This window comes from Physella acuta, unplaced genomic scaffold, assembly GCF_028476545.2.
Source record: "Physella acuta isolate Inbredline_101_S28 unplaced genomic scaffold, ASM2847654v3 ptg001041l, whole genome shotgun sequence".
Lineage (NCBI taxonomy): Eukaryota > Metazoa > Mollusca > Gastropoda > Physidae > Physella > Physella acuta.
This window is the reverse complement of record NW_026732558.1, coordinates 187,896-209,908: the sequence shown is the minus strand read 5'-3', so window position 1 is coordinate 209,908 and position 22,013 is coordinate 187,896. Positions and strand designations below refer to the sequence as shown.

General features: G+C 40.9%; 1 protein-coding gene across 2 annotated transcripts; it reads right to left on the bottom strand.

Annotated features, from left to right (window-relative positions):
- Positions 1-366: 366 nt before the first annotated feature.
- Positions 367-3,623, bottom strand: LOC131954936 (uncharacterized). 2 transcript variants are annotated; one of them, XM_059318786.1, is made up of 4 exons: positions 3,544-3,623; positions 2,465-2,601; positions 1,298-1,512; positions 367-466 (listed from the first exon to the last, which is right to left on the bottom strand). In XM_059318786.1, exons 2-4 carry the CDS (start codon positions 2,582-2,584, stop codon positions 415-417), a joined length of 387 nt encoding a protein of 128 aa, XP_059174769.1. In that variant the 5' UTR covers positions 2,585-2,601; positions 3,544-3,623; the 3' UTR covers positions 367-414. The 2 variants fall into 2 exon arrangements, with proteins under 2 accessions (XP_059174769.1, XP_059174770.1); XM_059318787.1 differs by lacking the exon at positions 3,544-3,623 and adding an exon at positions 3,204-3,261.
- Between the last annotated feature and the right edge of the window lie 18,390 nt (positions 3,624-22,013).

Sequence of the window (22,013 nt, the reverse complement as noted above, 5' to 3'; positions counted from 1 at the left end):
TGAGTTACTTCTTACTTTACGATGAAGAATCGGAGAAAAATAAAGAGACAGGGTTAAGTTGCTAAATCACATAATAACTGTAAATATTTGAATAAATTTGCATCTAATCATATTAATTACATCATTTGCTTTGTTACATCAGACAGATATATGCAAACTAATTATATGGAGTTTAAATTTTTTCACCTTGATTTTTAAAACGAACGTTTAATTCTAAAAAATTGGAAGGATGTAAAGGAATTATACACCAACTTGAGGGCAAAATCAATAACATGATTACACAAATGTATGCTTATATGTATTATATACGAGAACGCAACATTTATACAGTGAAAAACTACAAATTCTTGCTTTCAAATACTCATGAAAATATGTAATTTTATTCTTACATCAAAGAAAACAATTACATAATCTTCAATTGACAATTCTTACGGCAAACGCGTCGAGTGATAGAAATGAACCCCATCTGGAAAGAAAACAAAAAACATTTTAAGTTTCGGTACAATTAGAGGGGGTATAGGTATAAATTGGGGATAAGGGGTTTGGTATAGGACTGCGTGGTTGGGAGGTAGAGCTTTCGACTGCTAGCCAGAGGCACACGAGTTCGGACCTGGACATTATTTTGCAGGACGTTACACAGTCCATCCAGCTCAGACGTGTACCTGATTCACGAGAGTAACATCAGCTGGGCAAAGTGCTGACCATACCATCCTTTCTTATGCTGAGGTCAAGAAACATGTAAACACTATTTCATCTACCTAATGAACTATTAGGTTTAAAAAAGGAGCTTTACATTCAATTTACTTTTTCACAACAAACAATTTAAAACTACTGATAGTAAACAAAATTATGTAGAATAAATAAGTGTTACATATTTTGTGCTTATTCTTAAAGATTATATTGTATACTTTAAAATTATAATTTCTCGAATACAAATTAAATCTCTGCACTATTTATATTATTGCTTAATGTTTTAGGAATAAAGTGAAATACATTTACGCCAAGAATATTAAAATCTAAATCTAAGTAACGACTATGTGTAATTTACTTCCATTTCAAAGAGTCAGAAACCCACGATAGCCAAGTAGATTCATGGACGTTCTACATACTAGATTACCACCAATTGTAAGTACTTGATGAATAGTAATTTAAATTTTAAAATGAAAATGAAAACATTTTACGTATAGAACTCAGCTTTTCCATTTTTGCCATTGTCATACAATTTAACCGTTTGACTAAAGGTGTGTACTTGACAGTTTTTAATTAAATTTCAATAAGAAAAAATAAAAATATTTACTTAGTGAACTCGGACTTCTCCGCTTTGCCGTTCTTGTTGACGTCGATCTTTTTGAACGCAGCAGCGCTGTCAACATTGGTGAGCTTTAAGTCGCCGTTGACGTCTAAGGCTTTAAACATGGCCGCGTGGAATTTGGCAAATGAGGGCTGCACGACCTTCATCATGTTATAGAAATCTAACTGAGAGAGGATGCCGTCGTTATTCCCATCCCATCTCTGTTGAATATAAAATGATAACTCAGGATCAAAGCGTTGATTTATATACGACTGGGCTGATGATAGATTAAGTCAGAGACAATTAATAAGTTATTTTAGGTTTAGATCGTATGGACAGTAGACGAGAATATTTGCTTTTGTTTCATTTTCCGGATAAAGTATTTTAGTTGTGAGTGCATGGCGGAGAAACACCTGGCAGAAGCAAGAATGTTGTGTGGGACTGCCAGGAAAATTACCGGTGACCGATAAAATAGATTGCATTCGAGCAGTTCTCGCATTCGGGCAAGTGTCCATTCGGAAAATCGGTCTTCGGACCAATGGCATTCAGGCAAGTGTCTTACGGCAACCGCGAATAGAATATTGGCAAGAGGAAGATTTCTTTTACTGTAGCTGAGCTTTATTCATGTCGAATATGATAGCTGTATAAAATTGTATCGTGTAGGACTATTCAATTTTAACTAGCCTTGCACGGAAATAAGTCTGGTGTCGTCCTTTTCACTGAAAATATGATGGTATAATTTATAAATGTATTCCTAGACCAGAATACACTAAAGTCGTTTAAAACGAACTTTACGTGAAATATTTTTGTTATAGGTACAAGAAACTTGACTAGTGGTCGGCGTGGTAGGATCGATAAACCTCATGGCTGTGAACAGAAAAGGTACGAGCTCGAACCCCAGGACAAGTGAGGCTCGATAGCTGGGGACATCCGCTCTTCTAGGAGAAACAAGTAAAAAATCAAACAACTGCTGCAAATACACAACAAATAGCTTTCTAAAACCGAAGTCAAAGACCTATATGATTAAAAAAAGTAGACACATAATACTTAGTTGTGTTGGAGGGAATCCTTTCCAACACCAGAATAATAAACGTAGAAGAAAGTAGAACACAACCTGACAAGCCAAAAACTTAATCAATACCAAAATAATTGTGTATATGTTATTTGACAAACCTTGGCGTAGTTAAAAATTTCTTCCTCTGATAGGAAGGTATCGTTGTTTTTGTCGGCATCACTAAAGCTGTCGGCCATTGCTAGGGCTGGTAGGAGGACGAGGATCCAAATAGGAGACATAGTGCTGAGGTTCAAATCTGCCAGATTAATACATGAAACCATGGGTGTTAGTTTTACAATCTGATGACATTCTAAAACATAAACGTTCGTCGTAAGTGTAATTTTTGCAATAAGTCTGTCATAGTAAAACATAAAACTGTGGCCGTGGATGTAAGTTTTACAATCAGTCTGACACAGAACGATAAAACATAGGATATCGTAATTAAGGGTGCCTTGTCGCACAATCAAACTGACTAAGAAAAAAAACTAAAGCTTAAAGCTGTAATCACGATTGTAACTTTTACAATCCGTTTACATTGGAAAATATCAAACCTTAATTAGAAGTGTAAGTTTTACAATCTGACAGACATAATGTAACAACAAAACACGTTTTGTACAAAACACGTGCTGTTGGGTAAGAAAAAGGTTATAGTATCTGGTTCCACTAAGTCAAATTTCTATGGTAATTATATTTGTCACGAAGCAATTCAGGTATATTCTAATCTTTATTTATTGAAGAAGCTAAAAATATATGATTTAAAAAAAAATTCACTTTGATTAAGAAAAGCAGATCTGATGACATTAAAGCTTAATATACGTTAAAGAGTTAAATAATTATAAGAACTATTCTTCATCTAACCTGTTGGTTAGTTAATTCTACTGTTATCTTTTATACTACTGTATCCCAAGCTGACTCCAAGATGCTTGGAAACCGATTTTTCAAAAAAACATTTAAATGAGGTTTTCAGAATTTATTTCATATTGCGTAAATGTTATACACCAGATATTTAAAAAATGTATAATCTTCGTGAATCGTTTATTTTGTCGAGCAGCTAAAATAATCTTCTTATATTTGGTTTATATTTTATCTTCCTAACACAAAGCGTTAACTTATAGCACAGCGTCTTGTATTCTCGTATACCATTGCTGTTCAGACTATACTAAAGCTAAGTATACTATTGTACATTAGAATACGTAACAAATTTGAGTAAAGAACGTGTAAATTCAGTTGTAACTATAGATCTAGTTACAAAGTTTTCCCTGGAAAATACGTTCTTCGGTAAAGGTGGTAAAATTAGCTTGTGTCGTCGTATGTTTTATACACATTCACATTTTTATCATGTAAATTAATGTGTTTTGGACAAATGACAAGAGCTGTTTACAATTTATTTATTTATTCAGTAACGGCAATGTTTCGTAATCAGCAAGTACCAGTATAGAAACATAATTTATTGATTGACGACATTTTCAACCACGTATTGCATACAAATTACTTTTAAACTGCCGACATCCACACATTTCTACCGAGTCCTTCCTGTATTCCTGACCCATTCATGCATAATTTAACATATCGTAAATAGATGGTTCTGGGATCTTCCTGTAATTTATACTAACATACGCCTACATAAATGAAAATTGTTTACTCGACGAAAATCAAATAATTTTTTTGACACGTCAGTGAAGAGTTTTGTATATGTAAACTATGAAGATCGTGTACAGCTGTAGAGCCTTGTGTTAGAAAACCGGACAACTTAAGTACCGATGTTTCAAGTCGACTTATGTTCGTGAGTATAACCAGCTCTGCTGAATTTTAAACGTGAGCCAACAACACCAAGTTCTAGAATGTTTAATTAAGAATTTTTGAAGAAATTCTAATCGAACTCGTCTTTATTAGATTTAAAAGTATTACAAAGTAACAAGTCATTTATTTTAAACTACAACGTTACATTAGGAGCCCAATGCTAATACATATTTCAGAGCTGGTTTTTGCTGCACCAATAGCATGTGTAGACAATAACCAAAACCTAATTCAAATGAAAATTACTATTTCATAATACCCTGCATACATTAAGTTAAACATGTTACATCCTAATATATAAAAGGCCATGTGCGCTCTTCTCTCTCTCTCTCTCTCTCTCTCTCTCTGTCTGTCCGCAAAATATTTTCGCCGGACATCACGTCAGAAACGGCAGCGATATATGGAGAACTTTATACGGACTTTTGTTGAAAATAATATGTTAGATGTTTTAAATGTATAACTACAATTTTATTTAAAGAAGAAAAATAAAAAATAAAGGCGTATTCGATTGTAGAACAACAATTTTATTTATGTAACCGGAAAAGCATTAATAGATGTGAAAAAGAACGCATAAAACTGTGACGTCACTATTGCTTATACATTAACTAATGACGTCATCTGCCGTATTTAGAATAAAAAGAAATGAACTATTTCATTTAAATTTGATTTAGATCTACGTACACTATGAAAAGTATACAATACAATTTTTCCGGCCTAAACTCATAAAATTTATTTTATTTATTTGGATTCTAGATCTAGATATTCTAGATTCTAGATCTAGACTAGATCTAAATCTACGCAATAACTAGACGTAGACACAAAGATCTAGATTTAGACTTTAATTACTCTAGAACTATTCCAAAAATAAATTTCTATATTAGGACTAAACTATTTCAAGACTTAATTATTTTATACAAAATCTTTGTTTGGAACTGGCTAATTTGGGATAAAAAAATTAATTTGAAAGAATAGGCATATTCGCGTAAGTTAAGATTTTATAATACGTCTTTCATTCTCCGAGTTTTATAAGATGCCTTAATAGCTGAGATGATAGTGTACATAAAACCACGCAGGTGGTGCGGGTTTGACACACACCAAGTCATACTTGGTTTTTAATTTTTTTTATTTTGCTCGGGCTAAACTTAAAAAAAAATTCTATTAGGATTCTAGATCTAGATATTCTAGATCATCTAGATCTAGATATTCTAGATCATCTAGATCTAGAGATTCTAGATAATCTAGATCTAGAGATTCTAGATCTAGATGATCTAGATCTACGGAAAAACTAGACTTACACAGATGTAGACCCTACCTAGATCTAGAATCTATTCAAATAATACATTTCTATACTAAAGTATTTCAGGCCTTAATTACTTTATTGAAATCTTTGTTTATCTATGCAATTTGCTAATCTCTATAATATATAAAGCAAAGTTGTCGGGTGCCCGACAGGGCACTTCCCGGCGCCGCAGGCGCTTCAAATTTGGCAGGATCTTGCCTTGGGGCGACAGAACACGGGGGCCGGTTGGCCGAAAAGTCTACGATGATGGGGTCAAAACTGACCTCGACTGACCGGCGCCTTATATGAGCTATAAATCGAAAAAAAAATGTCCACGGAGGAACCTCTTCATAACTCCTGAGGTCGTAGACCGACCCTCGGGCGAATTAATTAAGCATTCAAATTCTCAATGTTTTCGAAAGCCTAAGCGAAGCTGGGCAGCATGCCTAGTTTATATATAATAATTTAGTTTGTTTCCAACCATAAAAGTTATATATATATATATATATATATATATATATATATATATATATATATATATATATATATATATATATGATACGGTCAAAGCCCGAAGTGCGGCCAAAGCGCGGATTGGCCGGCCAATCCGCGCATTGGCCGGCTCTCTTGGCCAAAGCCCGAAGAACTTAGCACTAAGATCGTATTTCATACATTGGCCGGCCAATGCGCGCACTGGCCAAAGTCCGAAGCGCTTAAATTTGACAGCGTATTTTATACATTGGCCGGCCAATGCGCGCACTGACCGGGATATCCTGGCCAATGTTCTATCTAGACTAAGTTGTGATCGCGTTTTCATTATTCTGGGTGCGTTTTCATTGAGAGTAACCTATTGTTTAGCTATTGTTTGTATAGCATTCTATATGCAAGGCGACATGGATCAAAAGGGCCGTCAGACCATGAGACAGACATAGCAGATGGCTGTCAAAAGAAAAAAAAATGTAAATCCATTTTAATTTCCATATATGGGCTCTCGATAAAATAGTTACTGAGGAAGATCTTGAGAACATTGAACAAGAAATGGAGGTTGCCATAAATGCAACGACATCCTCAGCTAACACATCTACTGCCGTGGCGGAACGTCCAGACAAGTTGCGCGACAATAATGTGGCCAACAGATTCTATATAGTTTGTGAAAAATATTGTAGTGCGGCTCATTCTTTTGGATCCTGGGGCAACGATGTCCATGCTATTTGTGGAATACCCAATGAAGCAGACGAATGGTACGGAGGGAACATTACCTGCAGATTGTGTCACAACAAACAAGACATCATGGAACACAGATCAGCAGCTCATACTGGCTTGCAAACTCAAGGTGCTAAGATGCTTAAAACATCAAATTCAAAATTTAAAGATGGTGAAGAGGGTGATAATGTGCGCATCCGTTTTCCAGATGTTCTAAAACAACTGTATGCTAGAAGTGAGTTTTCAATTCTTCACGTAAAACTGCTCCTATTGTCGTCAATTGGCACTGAGGAAAAATCACTACGAACCATCGCATCTTCACAATTATTGACTGAGGGCCAAGGCTACACTCGCTGCAATTGCACAACTAAGTGCAAAACAAATCGCTGCAAGTGTAAAAGTAACTAGCTGCTATGTAATTCTAAATGCCATAAAAGTTCAACTTGTTGTAACAATTGATGATATTTGAATGTTTCTGTCATTTACTTTAATTAATAATCAATAAAGACTTAATTTCATGTTCCTTACGGCATTAAAAAAAAACCCAAAATCTGCTCATGATCTTCTAATTCGGACTTTGGTCGGTCGTCCCTAGCCAGATGATCTTCTAATAAAGACTTTGGCCGGTCCACCATGGCCAGTCTGCGGATTTGCCGGCCAAAGGCCGAAATCGAGCAAAGTTTCGGACTTTGACCGACCTATGGGAGGCGATATTGGCCAATGCGCGGATTGGCCAGCCAATCCTAGCATTGGCCAACTTCGGGCTTTGACCGTAACATATATATATATATATATATATATATATATATATATATATATATATATATATATATATATATACATATACATGTTGCACACATTTTTAAAAAAAATAAAATGACAAAATAACGACGGGGTTGTATTAAGGGGACTAAATGTTGCAAAATGTTACCAAATGTATGTTTATAGGATAAACGGTTCTCTAGATATGACGGTTTTAGTGTAAACATTGCGGGGACAACTAAGCCTATGGTGTTGTTTTTTTTTTTCATTTAAAAAATTAAAGAGTGGATGTAGGCCTAGACTCTAGACGTAGTAGCATATCAATATTTTATGAAAACACGTGTCACATATTGACTGCATTTTGTGTGCTCTTGTTTGAATCACTTGACAAGTCTTTTGTGTGACTCACATAACCATATGTTGTCTGAAATAACGATATTTTGAGACATATTATAACATCCTGTTGTCTGACTCTAATAATGGCAGTCGTTTCTCTGTCTGAAATAACGACAGTTTGTTCTATTACTCATATAGCGACAGCCTTATTTTGACTCACCTAACGACAGTGTCTTGTCTGACTCACATAACGACAGTGTCTTGTCTGACTCACATAACGACAGTCCCTTGTCTGACTCACATAACGACAGTCTCTTATCTGACTCACATACGACAGTGTTTTGTCTGACTCACTTAACGACGCTACGTTGTCTGCCTCACACAACGACAGTCTCTTGTCTGACTCACATAACGACAGTCCCTTGTCTGACTCACATAACGACAGTGTTTTGTCTGACTCACATAACGACAGTGTCTTTTCTGACTCACATAACGACAGTGTCTTGTCTGACTCACATAACGACAGTCCCTTGTCTGACTCACATAACGACAGTGTTTTGTCTGACTCACATAACGACAGTCCCTTGTCTGACTCACATAACGACAGTGTTTTGTCTGACTCACATAACGACAGTGTCTTGTCTGACTCACATAACGACAGTCTCTTCTCTGACTCACATAACGACAGTGTCTTGTCTGCCTCACACAACGACAGTGTTTTGTCTGACTCACTTAACGACGCTATGTTGTCTTACTCACATAACGACAGTCTTTTGTCTGCCTCACATAACGACAGTGTCTTGTCTGACTCACATAACGACAGTCTCTTGTCTGACTCACATAACGACAGTCTCTTGTCTGCCTCACACAACGACAGTCTCTTGTCTGACTCACATAACGACAGTCCCTTGTCTGACTCACATAACGACAGTGTTTTGTCTGACTCACATAACGACAGTGTCTTTTCTGACTCACATAACGACAGTGTCTTGTCTGACTCACATAACGACAGTCCCTTGTCTGACTCACATAACGACAGTGTTTTGTCTGACTCACATAACGACAGTCCCTTGTCTGACTCACATAACGACAGTGTTTTGTCTGACTCACATAACGACAGTGTCTTGTCTGACTCACATAACGACAGTCTCTTCTCTGACTCACATAACGACAGTGTCTTGTCTGCCTCACACAACGACAGTGTTTTGTCTGACTCACTTAACGACGCTATGTTGTCTTACTCAAATAACGACAGTCTTTTGTCTGCCTCACATAACGACAGTGTCTTGTCTGACTCACATAACGACAGTCTCTTGTCTGACTCACATAACGACAGTCTCTTGTCTGCCTCACACAACGACAGTCTCTTGTCTGACTCACATAACGACAGTCCCTTGTCTGACTCACATAACGACAGTGTTTTGTCTGACTCACATAACGACAGTGTCTTTTCTGACTCACATAACGACAGTGTCTTGTCTGACTCACATAACGACAGTCCCTTGTCTGACTCACATAACGACAGTGTTTTGTCTGACTCACATAACGACAGTCCCTTGTCTGACTCACATAACGACAGTGTTTTGTCTGACTCACATAACGACAGTGTCTTGTCTGACTCACATAACGACAGTCTCTTCTCTGACTCACATAACGACAGTGTCTTGTCTGCCTCACACAACGACAGTGTTTTGTCTGACTCACTTAACGACGCTATGTTGTCTTACTCACATAACGACAGTCTTTTGTCTGCCTCACATAACGACAGTGTCTTGTCTGACTCACATAACGACAGTCTCTTGTCTGACTCACATAAAGACAGTCTCTTGTCTGACTCACATAACGACAGTGTCTTGTCTGACTCACATAACGACAGTGTCTTGTCTGACTCACATAACGACAGTGTCTTGTCTGACTCACATAACGACAGTGTCTTGTCTGACTCACATAACGACAGTGTCTTGTCTGACTCACATAACGACAGTGTCTTGTCTGACTCACATAACGACAGTCTCTTGTCTGACTCACATAACGACAGTGTCTTGTCTGACTCACATAACGACAGTGTCTTGTCTGACTCACATAACGACAGTGTCTTGTCTGACTCACATAACGACAGTCTCTTGTCTGACTCACATAACGACAGTGTCTTGTCTGACTCACATAACGACAGTGTCTTGTCTGACTCACATAACGACAGTCTCTTGTCTGACTCACATAACGACAGTGTCTTGTCTGACTCACATAACGACAGTGTTTTGTCTGACTCACATAACGACAGTGTCTTGTCTGACTCACATAACGACAGTGTCTTTTCTGACTCACATAACGACAGTGTCTTGTCTGACTCACATAACGACAGTCTCTTGTCTGACTCACATAACGACAGTGTCTTGTCTGACTCACATAACGACAGTGTTTTGTCTGACTCACATAACGACAGTCTCTTGTCTGACTCACATAACGACAGTGTCTTGTCTGACTCACATAACGACAGTGTCTTGTCTGACTCACATAACGACAGTCTCTTGTCTGACTCACATAACGACAGTGTCTTGTCTGACTCACATAACGACAGTGTTTTGTCTGACTCACATAACGACAGTGTCTTGTCTGACTCACATAACGACAGTCTCTTGTCTGACTCACATAACGACAGTGTCTTGTCTGACTCACATAACGACAGTCTCTTGTCTGACTCACATAACGACAGTGTCTTGTCTGACTCACATAACGACAGTGTTTTGTCTGACTCACATAACGACAGTGTCTTGTCTGACTCACATAACGACAGTCTCTTGTCTGACTCACATAACGACAGTGTCTTGTCTGACTCACATAACGACAGTGTCTTGTCTGACTCACATAACGACAGTCTCTTGTCTGACTCACATAACGACAGTGTCTTGTCTGACTCACATAACGACAGTGTCTTGTCTGACTCACATAACGACAGTGTCTTGTCTGACTCACATAACGACAGTCTCTTGTCTGACTCACATAACGACAGTGTCTTGTCTGACTCACATAACGACAGTGTCTTGTCTGACTCACATAACGACAGTCTCTTGTCTGACTCACATAACGACAGTGTCTTGTCTGACTCACATAACGACAGTGTTTTGTCTGACTCACATAACGACAGTGTCTTGTCTGACTCACATAACGACAGTGTCTTTTCTGACTCACATAACGACAGTGTCTTGTCTGACTCACATAACGACAGTGTCTTGTCTGACTCACATAACGACAGTGTCTTGTCTGACTCACATAACGACAGTCTCTTGTCTGACTCACATAACGACAGTGTCTTGTCTGACTCACATAACGACAGTGTTTTGTCTGACTCACATAACGACAGTGTCTTGTCTGACTCACATAACGACAGTCTCTTGTCTGACTCACATAACGACAGTGTCTTGTCTGACTCACATAACGACAGTGTCTTGTCTGACTCACATAACGACAGTCTCTTGTCTGACTCACATAACGACAGTGTCTTGTCTGACTCACATAACGACAGTGTTTTGTCTGACTCACATAACGACAGTGTCTTGTCTGACTCACATAACGACAGTCTCTTGTCTGACTCACATAACGACAGTGTCTTGTCTGACTCACATAACGACAGTGTTTCGTCTGACTCACATAACGAAAGTGTCTTGTCTGACTCACATAACGACAGTCTCTTGTCTGACCCACATAACGACAGTCCCTTGTCTGACTCACATACGACAGTGTCATGTCTGATTCACATAACGACAGTCTCTTGTCTGACTCACATAACGACGCTATGTTGTCTGACTCACATAACGACAGTCTCTTGTCTGCCTCACATAACGACAGTGTCTTGTCTGACTCACATAACGACAGTCTCTTGTCTGCCTCACATAACGACAGTGTCTTGTCTGACTCACATAACGACAGTCTCTTGTCTGCCTCACATAACGACAGTGTCTTGTCTGACTCACATAACGACAGTCTCTTCTCTGACTCACCTAACGACAGTGTCTTGTCTGACTCACATAACGACAGTGTCTTGTCTGACTCACATAACGACAGTCCCTTGTCTGACTCACATAACGACAGTCTCTTATCTGACTCACATACGACAGTGTTTTGTCTGACTCACTTAACGACGCTACGTTGTCTGCCTCACACAACGACAGTCTCTTGTCTGACTCACATAACGACAGTCCCTTGTCTGACTCACATAACGACAGTGTTTTGTCTGACTCACATAACGACAGTGTCTTTTCTGACTCACATAACGACAGTGTCTTGTCTGACTCACATAACGACAGTCCCTTGTCTGACTCACATAACGACAGTGTTTTGTCTGACTCACATAACGACAGTCCCTTGTCTGACTCACATAACGACAGTGTTTTGTCTGACTCACATAACGACAGTGTCTTGTCTGACTCACATAACGACAGTCTCTTCTCTGACTCACATAACGACAGTGTCTTGTCTGCCTCACACAACGACAGTGTTTTGTCTGACTCACTTAACGACGCTATGTTGTCTTACTCACATAACGACAGTCTTTTGTCTGCCTCACATAACGACAGTGTCTTGTCTGACTCACATAACGACAGTCTCTTGTCTGACTCACATAACGACAGTCTCTTGTCTGCCTCACACAACGACAGTCTCTTGTCTGACTCACATAACGACAGTCCCTTGTCTGACTCACATAACGACAGTGTTTTGTCTGACTCACATAACGACAGTGTCTTTTCTGACTCACATAACGACAGTGTCTTGTCTGACTCACATAACGACAGTCCCTTGTCTGACTCACATAACGACAGTGTTTTGTCTGACTCACATAACGACAGTCCCTTGTCTGACTCACATAACGACAGTGTTTTGTCTGACTCACATAACGACAGTGTCTTGTCTGACTCACATAACGACAGTCTCTTCTCTGACTCACATAACGACAGTGTCTTGTCTGCCTCACACAACGACAGTGTTTTGTCTGACTCACTTAACGACGCTATGTTGTCTTACTCAAATAACGACAGTCTTTTGTCTGCCTCACATAACGACAGTGTCTTGTCTGACTCACATAACGACAGTCTCTTGTCTGACTCACATAACGACAGTCTCTTGTCTGCCTCACACAACGACAGTCTCTTGTCTGACTCACATAACGACAGTCCCTTGTCTGACTCACATAACGACAGTGTTTTGTCTGACTCACATAACGACAGTGTCTTTTCTGACTCACATAACGACAGTGTCTTGTCTGACTCACATAACGACAGTCCCTTGTCTGACTCACATAACGACAGTGTTTTGTCTGACTCACATAACGACAGTCCCTTGTCTGACTCACATAACGACAGTGTTTTGTCTGACTCACATAACGACAGTGTCTTGTCTGACTCACATAACGACAGTCTCTTCTCTGACTCACATAACGACAGTGTCTTGTCTGCCTCACACAACGACAGTGTTTTGTCTGACTCACTTAACGACGCTATGTTGTCTTACTCACATAACGACAGTCTTTTGTCTGCCTCACATAACGACAGTGTCTTGTCTGACTCACATAACGACAGTCTCTTGTCTGACTCACATAACGACAGTCTCTTGTCTGACTCACATAACGACAGTGTCTTGTCTGACTCACATAACGACAGTGTCTTGTCTGACTCACATAACGACAGTGTCTTGTCTGACTCACATAACGACAGTGTCTTGTCTGACTCACATAACGACAGTGTCTTGTCTGACTCACATAACGACAGTGTCTTGTCTGACTCACATAACGACAGTCTCTTGTCTGACTCACATAACGACAGTGTCTTGTCTGACTCACATAACGACAGTGTCTTGTCTGACTCACATAACGACAGTGTCTTGTCTGACTCACATAACGACAGTCTCTTGTCTGACTCACATAACGACAGTGTCTTGTCTGACTCACATAACGACAGTGTCTTGTCTGACTCACATAACGACAGTCTCTTGTCTGACTCACATAACGACAGTGTCTTGTCTGACTCACATAACGACAGTGTTTTGTCTGACTCACATAACGACAGTGTCTTGTCTGACTCACATAACGACAGTGTCTTTTCTGACTCACATAACGACAGTGTCTTGTCTGACTCACATAACGACAGTCTCTTGTCTGACTCACATAACGACAGTGTCTTGTCTGACTCACATAACGACAGTGTTTTGTCTGACTCACATAACGACAGTCTCTTGTCTGACTCACATAACGACAGTGTCTTGTCTGACTCACATAACGACAGTCTCTTGTCTGACTCACATAACGACAGTGTCTTGTCTGACTCACATAACGACAGTGTCTTGTCTGACTCACATAACGACAGTCTCTTGTCTGACTCACATAACGACAGTGTCTTGTCTGACTCACATAACGACAGTGTTTTGTCTGACTCACATAACGACAGTGTCTTGTCTGACTCACATAACGACAGTCTCTTGTCTGACTCACATAACGACAGTGTCTTGTCTGACTCACATAACGACAGTGTTTCGTCTGACGCACATAACGAAAGTGTCTTGTCTGACTCACATAACGACAGTCTCTTGTCTGACCCACATAACGACAGTCCCTTGTCTGACTCACATACGACAGTGTCATGTCTGATTCACATAACGACAGTCTCTTGTCTGACTCACATAACGACGCTATGTTGTCTGACTCACATAACGACAGTCTCTTGTCTGCCTCACATAACGACAGTGTCTTGTCTGACTCACATAACGACAGTCTCTTGTCTGCCTCACATAACGACAGTGTCTTGTCTGACTCACATAACGACAGTCTCTTGTCTGCCTCACATAACGACAGTGTCTTGTCTGACTCACATAACGACAGTCTCTTCTCTGACTCACATAACGACAGTGTCTTGTCTGACTCACATAACGACAGTGTCTTGTCTGACTCACATAACGACAGTGTTTTGTCTGACTCACATAACGACAGTGTCTTGTCTGACTTACATAACGACAGTGTCTTGTCTGACTCACATAACGACAGTGTCTTGTCTGACTCACATAACGACAGTGTCTTGTCTGACTCACATAACGATAGTGTCTTGTCTGACTCACATAACGACAGTCTCTTGTCTGACTCACATAACGACAGTGTCTTGTCTGACTCACATAACGACAGTCTCTTGTCTGACTCACATAACGACAGTGTCTTGTCTGACTCACATAACGACAGTGTTTTGTCTGACTCACATAACGACAGTGTCTTGTCTGTTTCACATAACGACAGTGTCTTGTCTGACTCACATAACGACAGTCCCTTGTCTGACTCACATAACGACAGTGTTTTGTCTGACTCACATAACGACAGTCTCTTGTCTGACTCACATAACGACAGAGTCTTGTCTGACTCACATAACGACAGTGTCTTGTCTGACTCACATAACGAAAGTCTCTTGTCTGACTCACATAACGACAGTGTCTTGTCTGACTCACATAACGACAGTGTTTTGTGTGACTCACATAACGACAGTGTCTTGTCTGACTCACATAACGACAGTGTCTTGTCTGACTCACATAACGACAGTGTCTTGTCTGACTCACATAACGACAGTCTCTTGTCTGACCCACATAACGACAGTCCCTTGTCTGACTCACATACGACAGTGTCATGTCTGATTCACATAACGACAGTCTCTTGTCTGACTCACATAACGACGCTATGTTGTCTGACTCACATAACGACAGTCTCTTGTCTGCCTCACATAACGACAGTGTCTTGTCTGACTCACATAACGACAGTCTCTTGTCTGCCTCACATAACGACAGTGTCTTGCCGACTCACATAAAGACAGTCTCTTGTCTTCCTCACATAACGACAGTGTCTTGTCTGACTCACATAACGACAGTCTCTTGTCTGACTCACATAACGACAGTGTCTTGTCTGACTCACATAACGACAGTCTCTTGTCTGACTCACATAACGACAGTGTCTTGTCTGACTCACATAACGACAGTGTCTTGTCTGACTTACATAACGACAGTGTCTTGTCTGACTCACATAACGACAGTGTCTTGTCTTACTCATATAACGACAGTCTCTTGTCTGCCTCACATAACGACAGTGTCTTGTCTGACTCACATAACGACAGTCTCTTGTCTGACTCACACAACGACAGTGTCTTGTCTGACTCACACAACGACAGTGTTTTGTCTGACTCACTTAACGACGCTATGTTGTTTTACTCACATAACGACAGTGTCTTGTCTGACTCACATAACGACAGTGTCTTGTCTGACTCACATAACGACAGTCTCTTGTCTGACTCACACAACGACAGTGTCTTGTCTGACTCACACAACGACAGTGTTTTGTCTGACTCACATAACGACAGTGTTTTGTCTTACTCACATAACGACAGTGTCTTGTCTGACTCACTAATCGACAGTCTCTTGTCTGCCTCACATAACGACAGTGTTTTGTCTGACTCACATAACGACAGTGTTTTGTCTTACTCACATAACGACAGTGTTTTGTCTTACTCACATAACGACAGTGTCTTGTCTGACTCACATAACGACAGTGTCTTGTCTGACTCACATAACGACAGTGTTTTGTCTTACTCACATAACGACAGTGTCTTGTCTAACTCACATAACGACAGTCTCTTGTCTGACTCACATAACGACAGTCTCTTGTCTGACTCACATAACGACAGTCTCTTGTCTGCCTCACACAACGACAGTCTCTTGTCTGACTCACATAACGACAGTCCCTTGTCTGACTCACATAACGACAGTGTTTTGTCTGACTCACATAACGACAGTGTCTTTTCTGACTCACATAACGACAGTGTCTTGTCTGACTCACATAACGACAGTCCCTTGTCTGACTCACATAACGACAGTGTTTTGTCTGACTCACATAACGACAGTCCCTTGTCTGACTCACATAACGACAGTGTTTTGTCTGACTCACATAACGACAGTGTCTTGTCTGACTCACATAACGACAGTCTCTTCTCTGACTCACATAACGACAGTGTCTTGTCTGCCTCACACAACGACAGTGTTTTGTCTGACTCACTTAACGACGCTATGTTGTCTTACTCAAATAACGACAGTCTTTTGTCTGCCTCACATAACGACAGTGTCTTGTCTGACTCACATAACGACAGTCTCTTGTCTGACTCACATAACGACAGTCTCTTGTCTGCCTCACACAACGACAGTCTCTTGTCTGACTCACATAACGACAGTCCCTTGTCTGACTCACATAACGACAGTGTTTTGTCTGACTCACATAACGACAGTGTCTTTTCTGACTCACATAACGACAGTGTCTTGTCTGACTCACATAACGACAGTCCCTTGTCTGACTCACATAACGACAGTGTTTTGTCTGACTCACATAACGACAGTCCCTTGTCTGACTCACATAACGACAGTGTTTTGTCTGACTCACATAACGACAGTGTCTTGTCTGACTCACATAACGACAGTCTCTTCTCTGACTCACATAACGACAGTGTCTTGTCTGCCTCACACAACGACAGTGTTTTGTCTGACTCACTTAACGACGCTATGTTGTCTTACTCACATAACGACAGTCTTTTGTCTGCCTCACATAACGACAGTGTCTTGTCTGACTCACATAACGACAGTCTCTTGTCTGACTCACATAACGACAGTCTCTTGTCTGACTCACATAACGACAGTGTCTTGTCTGACTCACATAACGACAGTGTCTTGTCTGACTCACATAACGACAGTGTCTTGTCTGACTCACATAACGACAGTGTCTTGTCTGACTCACATAACGACAGTGTCTTGTCTGACTCACATAACGACAGTGTCTTGTCTGACTCACATAACGACAGTCTCTTGTCTGACTCACATAACGACAGTGTCTTGTCTGACTCACATAACGACAGTGTCTTGTCTGACTCACATAACGACAGTGTCTTGTCTGACTCACATAACGACAGTCTCTTGTCTGACTCACATAACGACAGTGTCTTGTCTGACTCACATAACGACAGTGTCTTGTCTGACTCACATAACGACAGTCTCTTGTCTGACTCACATAACGACAGTGTCTTGTCTGACTCACATAACGACAGTGTTTTGTCTGACTCACATAACGACAGTGTCTTGTCTGACTCACATAACGACAGTGTCTTTTCTGACTCACATAACGACAGTGTCTTGTCTGACTCACATAACGACAGTCTCTTGTCTGACTCACATAACGACAGTGTCTTGTCTGACTCACATAACGACAGTGTTTTGTCTGACTCACATAACGACAGTCTCTTGTCTGACTCACATAACGACAGTGTCTTGTCTGACTCACATAACGACAGTCTCTTGTCTGACTCACATAACGACAGTGTCTTGTCTGACTCACATAACGACAGTGTCTTGTCTGACTCACATAACGACAGTCTCTTGTCTGACTCACATAACGACAGTGTCTTGTCTGACTCACATAACGACAGTGTTTTGTCTGACTCACATAACGACAGTGTCTTGTCTGACTCACATAACGACAGTCTCTTGTCTGACTCACATAACGACAGTGTCTTGTCTGACTCACATAACGACAGTGTTTCGTCTGACTCACATAACGAAAGTGTCTTGTCTGACTCACATAACGACAGTCTCTTGTCTGACCCACATAACGACAGTCCCTTGTCTGACTCACATACGACAGTGTCATGTCTGATTCACATAACGACAGTCTCTTGTCTGACTCACATAACGACGCTATGTTGTCTGACTCACATAACGACAGTCTCTTGTCTGCCTCACATAACGACAGTGTCTTGTCTGACTCACATAACGACAGTCTCTTGTCTGCCTCACATAACGACAGTGTCTTGTCTGACTCACATAACGACAGTCTCTTGTCTGCCTCACATAACGACAGTGTCTTGTCTGACTCACATAACGACAGTCTCTTCTCTGACTCACCTAACGACAGTGTCTTGTCTGACTCACATAACGACAGTGTCTTGTCTGACTCACATAACGACAGTCCCTTGTCTGACTCACATAACGACAGTCTCTTATCTGACTCACATACGACAGTGTTTTGTCTGACTCACTTAACGACGCTACGTTGTCTGCCTCACACAACGACAGTCTCTTGTCTGACTCACATAACGACAGTCCCTTGTCTGACTCACATAACGACAGTGTTTTGTCTGACTCACATAACGACAGTGTCTTTTCTGACTCACATAACGACAGTGTCTTGTCTGACTCACATAACGACAGTCCCTTGTCTGACTCACATAACGACAGTGTTTTGTCTGACTCACATAACGACAGTCCCTTGTCTGACTCACATAACGACAGTGTTTTGTCTGACTCACATAACGACAGTGTCTTGTCTGACTCACATAACGACAGTCTCTTCTCTGACTCACATAACGACAGTGTCTTGTCTGCCTCACACAACGACAGTGTTTTGTCTGACTCACTTAACGACGCTATGTTGTCTTACTCACATAACGACAGTCTTTTGTCTGCCTCACATAACGACAGTGTCTTGTCTGACTCACATAACGACAGTCTCTTGTCTGACTCACATAACGACAGTCTCTTGTCTGCCTCACACAACGACAGTCTCTTGTCTGACTCACATAACGACAGTGTTTTGTCTGACTCACATAACGACAGTGTTTTGTCTGACTCACATAACGACAGTGTCTTTTCTGACTCACATAACGACAGTGTCTTGTCTGACTCACATAACGACAGTCCCTTGTCTGACTCACATAACGACAGTGTTTTGTCTGACTCACATAACGACAGTCCCTTGTCTGACTCACATAACGACAGTGTTTTGTCTGACTCACATAACGACAGTGTCTTGTCTGACTCACATAACGACAGTCTCTTCTCTGACTCACATAACGACAGTGTCTTGTCTGCCTCACACAACGACAGTGTTTTGTCTGACTCACTTAACGACGCTATGTTGTCTTACTCAAATAACGACAGTCTTTTGTCTGCCTCACATAACGACAGTGTCTTGTCTGACTCACATAACGACAGTCTCTTGTCTGACTCACATAACGACAGTCTCTTGTCTGCCTCACACAACGACAGTCTCTTGTCTGACTCACATAACGACAGTCCCTTGTCTGACTCACATAACGACAGTGTTTTGTCTGACTCACATAACGACAGTGTCTTTTCTGACTCACATAACGACAGTGTCTTGTCTGACTCACATAACGACAGTCCCTTGTCTGACTCACATAACGACAGTGTTTTGTCTGACTCACATAACGACAGTCCCTTGTCTGACTCACATAACGACAGTGTTTTGTCTGACTCACATAACGACAGTGTCTTGTCTGACTCACATAACGACAGTCTCTTCTCTGACTCACATAACGACAGTGTCTTGTCTGCCTCACACAACGACAGTGTTTTGTCTGACTCACTTAACGACGCTATGTTGTCTTACTCACATAACGACAGTCTTTTGTCTGCCTCACATAACGACAGTGTCTTGTCTGACTCACATAACGACAGTCTCTTGTCTGACTCACATAACGACAGTCTCTTGTCTGACTCACATAACGACAGTGTCTTGTCTGACTCACATAACGACAGTGTCTTGTCTGACTCACATAACGACAGTGTCTTGTCTGACTCACATAACGACAGTGTCTTGTCTGACTCACATAACGACAGTGTCTTGTCTGACTCACATAACGACAGTGTCTTGTCTGACTCACATAACGACAGTCTCTTGTCTGACTCACATAACGACAGTGTCTTGTCTGACTCACATAACGACAGTGTCTTGTCTGACTCACATAACGACAGTGTCTTGTCTGACTCACATAACGACAGTCTCTTGTCTGACTCACATAACGACAGTGTCTTGTCTGACTCACATAACGACAGTGTCTTGTCTGACTCACATAACGACAGTCTCTTGTCTGACTCACATAACGACAGTGTCTTGTCTGACTCACATAACGACAGTGTTTTGTCTGACTCACATAACGACAGTGTCTTGTCTGACTCACATAACGACAGTGTCTTTTCTGACTCACATAACGACAGTGTCTTGTCTGACTCACATAACGACAGTCTCTTGTCTGACTCACATAACGACAGTGTCTTGTCTGACTCACATAACGACAGTGTTTTGTCTGACTCACATAACGACAGTCTCTTGTCTGACTCACATAACGACAGTGTCTTGTCTGACTCACATAACGACAGTCTCTTGTCTGACTCACATAACGACAGTGTCTTGTCTGACTCACATAACGACGCTATGTTGTCTGACTCACATAACGACAGTCTCTTGTCTGCCTCACATAACGACAGTGTCTTGTCTGACTCACATAACGACAGTCTCTTGTCTGCCTCACATAACGACAGTGTCTTGTCTGACTCACATAACGACAGTCTCTTGTCTGCCTCACATAACGACAGTGTCTTGTCTGACTCACATAACGACAGTCTCTTCTCTGACTCACATAACGACAGTGTCTTGTCTGACTCACATAACGACAGTGTCTTGTCTGACTCACATAACGACAGTGTTTTGTCTGACTCACATAACGACAGTGTCTTGTCTGACTTACATAACGACAGTGTCTTGTCTGACTCACATAACGACAGTGTCTTGTCTGACTCACATAACGACAGTGTCTTGTCTGACTCACATAACGATAGTGTCTTGTCTGACTCACATAACGACAGTCTCTTGTCTGACTCACATAACGACAGTGTCTTGTCTGACTCACATAACGACAGTCTCTTGTCTGACTCACATAACGACAGTGTCTTGTCTGACTCACATAACGACAGTGTTTTGTCTGACTCACATAACGACAGTGTCTTGTCTGTTTCACATAACGACAGTGTCTTGTCTGACTCACATAACGACAGTGTCTTGTCTGACTCACATAACGACAGTCTCTTGTCTGACTCACATAACGACAGTCTCTTGTCTGACTCACATAACGACAGAGTCTTGTCTGACTCACATAACGACAGTGTCTTGTCTGACTCACATAACGAAAGTCTCTTGTCTGACTCACATAACGACAGTGTCTTGTCTGACTCACATAACGACAGTGTTTTGTGTGACTCACATAACGACAGTGTCTTGTCTGACTCACATAACGACAGTGTCTTGTCTGACTCACATAACGACAGTGTCTTGTCTGACTCACATAACGACAGTCTCTTGTCTGACCCACATAACGACAGTCCCTTGTCTGACTCACATACGACAGTGTCATGTCTGATTCACATAACGACAGTCT